At 30.9% G+C, this 8,253-nt stretch overlaps 1 protein-coding gene across 3 annotated transcripts; it reads left to right on the top strand.

Annotated features, from left to right (window-relative positions):
• The first annotated feature begins 677 nt into the window (after window positions 1-677).
• On the top strand, window positions 678-4,541 carry LOC133822958 (nuclear transport factor 2). 3 transcript variants are annotated; one of them, XM_062255439.1, is made up of 9 exons: window positions 678-834; window positions 1,692-1,876; window positions 2,305-2,578; window positions 2,674-3,020; window positions 3,099-3,249; window positions 3,377-3,498; window positions 3,579-3,644; window positions 3,843-3,894; window positions 4,060-4,541. In XM_062255439.1, the coding sequence occupies exons 2-9, from the start codon at window positions 1,694-1,696 to the stop codon at window positions 4,239-4,241; spliced, it is 1,377 nt and encodes a 458-aa protein (XP_062111423.1). In that variant the 5' UTR covers window positions 678-834; window positions 1,692-1,693; the 3' UTR covers window positions 4,242-4,541. The 3 variants fall into 3 exon arrangements, with proteins under 3 accessions (XP_062111423.1, XP_062111424.1, XP_062111425.1); XM_062255440.1 differs by having other exon boundaries at window positions 3,585-3,644; XM_062255441.1 differs by lacking the exon at window positions 3,579-3,644.
• The last annotated feature ends 3,712 nt before the right edge of the window (window positions 4,542-8,253 follow it).

The raw sequence follows: 8,253 nt of genomic DNA on the forward strand, positions 1-8,253 counted from the left end.
CTGTGTTTGTAATTACCTTTGTTCATTTGTTCAATGAAGTTTTATTATTCTTCTTGATAAAAAAAAATAAAAAATAAAAAACACATGTAAACCGTAATTGAGAAGAAAAAGAAAATGGCCTAATTATGCAAACAAATCATAAAAAATAATAAATGGAGTAAATTCCAAAAAAAAAAATGAGACACAGTAAAGCTGGCCTATGAAATGTGCTCGCTACACGTGGCATTCTGAAAAAGTTTTACTAACATCAGTCCGTAATGTCAGTCACAGCCAACTCTAGCATGTAGTTAAGCTTTCTTACACAATAAAACCTATAAACTTTCTAAACTAATTTACTGTAACAGCCAATACTACACATATAGCGCGTGGTAACACGTTCTGCTCTTTCTCCCCTGTAAAAAACGTCACTTTCTCTTTAAGAGCGTTTACCACACATGTCTGAATTATTTATCTTTTTTTTATTATTAAAATTTTCCAAAACCTTTTCTTAAAAACAACTCCTAAAAGCTAGTTACATTTGAACTCGGCGCCGAAATATCTACATTTCTATCTTTCAAACACGTGGCAGACGTAGATAAATATCAACCGCTCGATTTGGATCCATTAAGAATTTTCTAAATTTAAAAAACAAAAATCCACGTAGGATTAGAATATAGTGGTCAACTGGATATTTCACACTCGGGATCCGACCCGTATTGGTTTAACCCCAAATCACTCTATAAATCTGAAAAGAACGAAGCTTTACCTCTCGGCTCTTTCACATTTTCGCTTACTGCTCTTTGTCGCTGTCTCTCATTCAATCACTCGGCTCGGAGGTTCTGTTTTGACCGTAAGGTATTCCTTCAATCATTCTCTTTGTCTTGTTCTGTTTTGACCTTCATATTAGGGTTTGATTTTGATTTGCTTTGATTTGTTTTTCCCCAATCGTTGTTATTAAGGTGGTGTAGTTCTTTTCGATCTCTATATATCACACTGACTTTTGGTTGTAATCGATGGTTTTCAATTGTTGTTTTCCTATTTTCGAGTTCAATTTTTGCTTTGTTCTCTCTAGTTGTTGGTGATTAATATATTGTGACTTGAAGCTTATATTGAAGATTATATTGTGACTTGAAACTAGTACATATAAGCTTAAATTTTTGTTAGGTTGCCACGTATAAATAATTTTGAATTCTTGGTGCATACAAACGAATTTTATTTGAAAAACAAAAATTACAATGGAAAGATTTAATGGTGTTTCACATGGTAATATAGACTAATTTTAGGGGTTTAGGGTTTTGCTGCGTTTGATGTATAAAATTTATCTGTAATTAATTATATTAAAATTGGATCTAATCTAATCATTGTGATTCTGCAAAAGCTCTGATATATGTGTGTGTATGTGTAATGTTTTTACCAGTTTGTATACTCTATGAGTTTATAAACCTTTCCATTTCAATTTATCATTTTTCTTTGGCTTTTTATTTAAAGATCTTAATAAACCCCCTTTAATTTTTTTTTTGCGGGAAGTTCTTGTGGCTGCTAAAGATGTTATTGTCTTGTTCTATTTTTGTAATTCATATTTTATGATAGTTGTTTTTTATTTTCCCACTATTATATTTAATTCATTCCCCTCCCTCATATATTGATTCATTTGTTGTGTTTGAAAAAATAGTTTCTTAAAGTTAATTTGACCTCCATTTACATTAATACAGAGATGTCAAACCAGACTGAAGAAGCTGCTGCTCCAACTGCCCAGATGGTGGGTAATGCTTTTATTCAGCAATACTATCTGGCCTTGCATCGGTCTCCTGATGTCGCCCACAAGTTTTATTTAGACTCCAGTGTGCTTACCCGACCTGGGCCAGATGGTGTAATGACCTCAGTAACTAGCATGGAAGTAAGTCCTTTGTAAAGGGTTTTTAGTGATTGTTATTGCTTGTAGCCAAATTGTTTTTAGTTGCGTTCACTACCATGGAAAGTGAAATTTGGTCTTAAAAATATATATAAAAAAAAAGGAAGAAGAAAAATTAGAGTTGTTTAAGAAACTCATTGGGTAAAAAAAAATTAAAGTTAGAGATAATGAAAGAGAGAACAAAAAAAAACCTCTGGTTTTAATTTGTTACATAAATTAGTAAGCCACATGCACATAAATCCATTGGTTTGGTATTGTTACATAGTTAACACAGTTGCTCATTTAGTGTTGATATACTTGTACTTTGTTTAGTTGATGCGATGATTACATAAAGTATCAAGTTATATTCCAGAATATCTTATTTTCCTTTTGCTGATGAGGAATTTAATTTTTCTTTTTCTTATTCGGAACAGGAGATCAACAAGCTGATCCTCTCTTTAAATTACCAGAATTATCAGACTGAAATTCTGACAGCTGACGCTCAGTATTCAAATGGGGATGGGGTGATGGTTCTTGTAACTGGTTATTTAACGAGAAACAACTATGAGAAAAGAATTTTTGCACAAACATTTTTTTTAGGCCCCCAACAGAAAAGCTATTTTGTGCTGAATGATCTATTTAGGTTTATTGACGAGTCTACTGATGCTAGTGGAAGCTCTCCTACACATTCTCCAAAACCAACTGTTGGTAGGAGTCATTCGCAATAATTTTTTACCCTTCTCTTTTGCAAAATATCTTTCTTGGGGAGTCACTATGTTTTTGTTCTTGCTTTTTGATTCTAGAATCATCTCTTCTTGCTGATGACCCTGTGCTGTGTGAAATTACATCTGTGGAGGTGGTTGAAAAAGAAATTGAAATTGTGGACAGCCAAAAGGCTTCAATTTCTGATAAAGATGATGTTGCCGAAGAAAGCTTTATGGTTGAACAGAGTGGTCAAGCTGAGGAAAATGTTATCACTGAGAAGTCGGTTGAGAATCTTTGCACTGATAATGTTCTCGCTGAGGATTCTGCTGATAATATTATCATTGTGGACTCGGTTGAGTCAAATCAGAATGTAGCTTGTTCTGTTACTGAGGCAGCTGTTCCTAATCATCAGGAGGATGCTCCCAAGAAGTCCTTTGCGTCAGTGGTCAGTTATTGTCCTAGTTTTACTAAAACTTGTATGGCAGATCATTTTCATGACATCTAATTTTTTTTTAATATTCAGGTGAATGCCCTGAACAAAAACAAGACGCCTTTTCAGCTGAGGGCTCCTCTGCCCAAACATGTGGAACAGGCTCGAGTACCTGTCGTGGTACAGGAAGCACCAGCTCCTGTTGTGAACAGTTCCCCAGAAAAAAACAGTAATAATGCTGCAGGTTTGTTTATGCATCATTTTATTTGAAAGCTCACTGGTACTTAGAAATACAGGTCTTGATTATCAGTTTTTCCTCTGATATTTTACAAATAATTTTCTTCTAAGCTGTTCTAATTTATTTTTTGCAGCCAAGGCTTATGCCATATTTGTTGCTAATCTGCCTATGAGTGCAACAGTGGAGGAACTTGGAAAGCTGTTCCAGCAATTTGGCCCCATTAAGCATGATGGGATCCAAGTACGAAGTAGTAAGGTCTGTTTTAAAATTGTTTTGGAAACAAAAAATTCTAAAATATTTCTTTTTGGCTTAATAACTTACAATTTATGTTTCAGCAACAGGGAACATGTTTTGGATTTGTTGAATTTGAATCTGCAAGTTCAATGCAAAGTGCTCTGGAAGTATGAGTTATATTTCTTTTGTTTGATTTTTTCTTGTAGTTTGGTCAATTGGATCTGGTTGCATTAGTTAGTTCTTGCTTTTCTACATTTTGTTAATCATAGCTGGATTCATTATATATTTTAGCCACTGTCGTGGTCTGAATTTATAAAAATATTCTCATCCAGTTATATGTACCTGACATCCTATATTATTTTCAGGCCTCTCCTATAGTTTTTGCAAATAGAAAATTGTCCGTTGAAGAACGACGGGGTAAGTTGGAAATTTGATTTCCCTGGTAGTTTTACATTTATTTATAACTTAAATTTTACAAGATCTCATGTGTATGCTCATACTAAATTTATTTATGTATCACATATTTAATTTAGAATTAATTATGCTTACTTGAATTCATTATTGACATGGTAATGTTTGCAGCTAATAACGACAGACGGAATACTCTCCGGAGCCGCGACAACTACAATGGCGGGAACCGTCGTTATGGGCGAGGTGAGTTCTCAGGCCGAGCTAGGGGTGGTGGACGCAATGGAGATTCGTACCAGAAACCCTATTCAAATGGTGGAGAGAAAGTTGCCCAGCCAACAGTCAAGGTGGCTTAATTAGGCTTTTATGTTTTTTGTATCGTTTAATTTACGAGAAGATTCTTTTTAATTCTACGAGGATAGAGAGGTTTTAGTAACCCAGCGGCAATTTAGGGATTGTTTTTAAGATTGATAGTTTTTTTTGGTGGGGGTGGGGGGCTTGATTTTGTTCTTAGTATTTTTACTTTTAGCAAAAATTTTCTTTTTTTTTTTATGGAAAAAAAACTTTACCCTTTAATAGTTATTGTTTTGTAACTATATTAATCTTCCGAATAATTCAATTTGGCAAAGGTGATAGATAGTTTGGCTTTGAGGTTATACTTGGTTGTTGTTGGTCAAAATTTATGTGGCCATACGTGCCATGTCCTCAAAATTGGAATTTAAGATTTACACAGTTTTGTTTTCTTGTCTGTGGTCCGTACATTGTTGGAATGTTTTTTCGTTTACTCGCTCTGGTGGTCACTACTCACTGGTCAGTTTGGTTGAATTTAGAATATTCTTTTTTATTTGACTTTCTAGAAACACCCATGAAATTGCGTATCTTACTTGTGGTTGACACGACGTCGCTCAGGCCATTACATGGAACTTGAGATGAAAGTGCCTGTTTTTTTAGGGTCCTTTCTTGGTTGATCTTTCAAAGTGTCCTTTTCTTATGCTTTTCTATCTTCTTTTTCATCCCCTTAAAAATTCCTTTGATCTTTTTTTTCTTCCACATAAATTTTGGTAAATCACAAATTAATTACAATACAAAGGGATGCGAGTTAGCCTCTCCGAGTATGCCTAAATTTTACTCGCTTATTATTATTATTTTGGATTTTGCCAGCATCTAATACTGGTTATATTAATTTTAACTATGGAAAGAAATGAAAAGGAAAAAAGTTGGCAGTGTTTTGGCGTATAAATATCGGCCTCTCTTTTCTTCCTCACGAACTATAGGATAGCAGGAGCCATCAACCATCCCAAATTAAGTTCAGGTTTTCACAAGAGCATGAACAATGTACAATGTAGTGTTTTGTGTTTTATAGTGGATTAGGATTTTCATTGTTCGAAATTTTTTGTTGAAGAAGATGACTGTTTTAAGTTGTTAATCTGTATTGAATTTGAGTTTTATGTTAATGAGCAATATTTGAGTTTTGATTTTGTGTTAATGATGAGTAATAAATCATTTTGAAGATGATAATTCTGAGTTGTGTTGATTCATGTTTTTTTTAAGAAAAAAAATTGAAAAAATAAAACAGATCTAATTCAAATATGGGTTTTCAAATTGAGAAAAATGAACAATGTCGGAGCTCAAGAATGCTAAGAGTATAACTAATGAAGTACTAAATTGGTGATGCAATGTTAAAATATAGTGAACTTAAAAAATAAAATTTGATTGTGTCAAATTTAGTATACACAATATAGCATTATGGATCATCGTTTTATTTTATTTTATTATTTTTAGTGTTTGTATTAAATGTGAATGTAGACTTTTTACTTCCTTTTTTATTTATTTAGTGGGGTAATAATAAAATAAGAAAGAATATTTTTTTTCTTCATATATTAAATAAATATTAAATGAGTATGAATGTCTGATTCATTTTTGCCAAAAATGTCATTTATTAATTTTTTGTGTCAAATATAATACAATAGTTACATCTCACATTAGAGTGGTGTAAGTGCACAAATTTTGAACTTCAGAAAAATTAAATTAATTTTTTTTAAAGTGAAATATTTTCCTAAACAAATTAAAATTAAATGTGTTATTTAGAATTAGTATATATATATATATATACTAGGTATAAAATACGTGCAATGCATGTTATATTTTATATTTTTTAGAAACGATGTAATATTCAAAAAATTAATTGTATAATAAATAACATGATTATAAAAATGTACAATATTATTTAAGTAGAAAGTTGTTGTCTACGTGAAGAATTATTTTGAGACATATTTTTAAACAATGATTGCTTCAATAACATATAATATATTAAACCTATAACTGGTTAAAACAAACTTAAATGAAATAATTGAGCTCGACAAATTGGGCAAGAAGGATTTCGACGAAGCCAGTTAACAATACAGTCGACATGAAACAAATGTAAACATTGTGGCATATGTGCATAGCTCGTTCCCACTTCAAATTCCTCCAAACACGCAGGGCAGGTCTGCCCTATCTGTTCATCACCTTCTCCAATTATGAAAGTAATAAAAATCAAATCCACAATCTCCATATTATTCCAATATGGAAACCAATCCTCAATTGCCATGTATGTCTCACAGTCTCAAAGTTTTATCTATCTTTAAACATTCTTTTTTAAATATTCACGAGACTCTAGTTAATAGCAAAAACATAAAAGTTAGACTGTGTTCGATAATAATGATATTAGTAATTTATAAAAATTATTTTTTTAAAATATTTATAAGTAACAAACTTTAAAAAGCACAACTAACAATGTATCATATTTTTAATAATAAAATGAATAAAAATATGATGCATCAGGCGCACTTGTTAATAATAAATGAATATTTCAATATCATGAGTTTGAAATACAGAGGCAATTAAAATGAGTGAACTGTTTTACAGAAAAATGAATAAAATATATTATGCTCATAATACACCACTCGAGAATTCCAAGATACCAGTGAAAAAAAAACTTGATCTAATTATAGTTCGAATAACACAGGTTATGGTTCTTCTGAAATGATGGAAAAAAACTAATTAGGCAATTCTGCTAAGTAATCTCGAAAAAAAGGTGAGGCAGTGAGTTTGAGCCTTTGAGTGATCTCGAAAAAAAGTTGAGGCAGTGGTCAAGCTCAAAGACACGTTAAATACATACACTAAGAAGCTGTTTGGAAATCCCTATTTCTTTGGGATTGGCTAAAATCGTGTATTAAATCCCTATTTTTATGAGATCTTTATTTAAATAATGTCTTTTACTTGTATTATTATTATTATTATTCGGGTATTCATTTGAATTTAAATTTGAATACATGTTGTAACTTCCCTAAATTTATGGGTAGATATTCTTGTAATCAAGTCTATAAATAGCATGGATCTGGTCATCTGTATTCACACACAATTCGGTACAGAGAAACACTCTTTGACAATTGCTTTTTTCTTGAAGCTTTAACACAGACTTTGATAAAAGTGACTTATGGATGTAGGTAGATTTTAACTACATAACAATCTTTTTCCTTTCTTTCTTCCTGGTTAATTGTTTAATTACTCTACATTATTAAGTTGACGAAAAATGACATTAACCAAAATTTAATATCATTATAGTTCTTAATGTACAGTAAAAAAGTACTAATATCATATATACATACTAATATTTTTGTTAGAATTTTATACAAATACTTGCTCATTAAAAAAAATTACCAAAAATAAAACACTTATTTTATTTAACTTAAATAAAAATAGTAATTTCAATAATTTATTTATTCATATATTTTGTTTTAATTTTTATGTACTACACAAATATTATTTTTTTTTGTTGACAAAGTAATGTGCAAATGGTTTAATGCTTCTTATTTTTTAATCCTATTTTAATAAATTATAACAAACTACCAGTCAAACCACAAAACGAAACATACTTTATCATATATGGTTTATGATAAATTAATTTTTTTCTTTTAAATTTGGTTTCCCGTGCAAGTGTTTTGTAGGTTTTGTTTAAAATATAGACTGAATACTAAAAGATTGCTTATACTTACCTTTTAAATGCTATTCTGAATCTTTGGGCTGCACTGATTGATGAATTGCCCATAGCACCGTATTAGATGTTTTAAAAATTAAATTAAGTTTTCTACAAACAATTGTTTTAAAAATTAAATTAAGTTTATTAACATTTCCCTTTGTTTTATCTGTTCTATTTTATTAGTTAAGAGTTTGTTATTTATTCTGTTTTGGCTTACTTTAGCATATATATATCCAAAGGCTCTTCATTGTAAATTAATCAAGTTTCTTTTGCATAATGAAATAAACCCTTTTTTCCTGTTAAAGTTTTCTACAAACAATTGATTACTCCTCGCAGAGTCAATCGAA

This window comes from Humulus lupulus, chromosome 3, assembly GCF_963169125.1.
Source record: "Humulus lupulus chromosome 3, drHumLupu1.1, whole genome shotgun sequence".
NCBI lineage: Eukaryota > Viridiplantae > Streptophyta > Magnoliopsida > Rosales > Cannabaceae > Humulus > Humulus lupulus.

Excerpts from the sequence above, each read along its gene's own strand:
- LOC133822958 (XM_062255439.1), top strand. The coding sequence starts at position 1,694 with ATGTCAAACCAGACTGAAGAAGCTGCTGCTCCAACTGCCCAGATGGTG. Across the intron at positions 1,877-2,304 it reads CCTCAGTAACTAGCATGGAA|GAGATCAACAAGCTGATCCT; the intron begins GTAAGTCCTTTG and ends TATTCGGAACAG. Across the intron at positions 3,499-3,578 it reads TCCAAGTACGAAGTAGTAAG|CAACAGGGAACATGTTTTGG; the intron begins GTCTGTTTTAAA and ends TTTATGTTTCAG.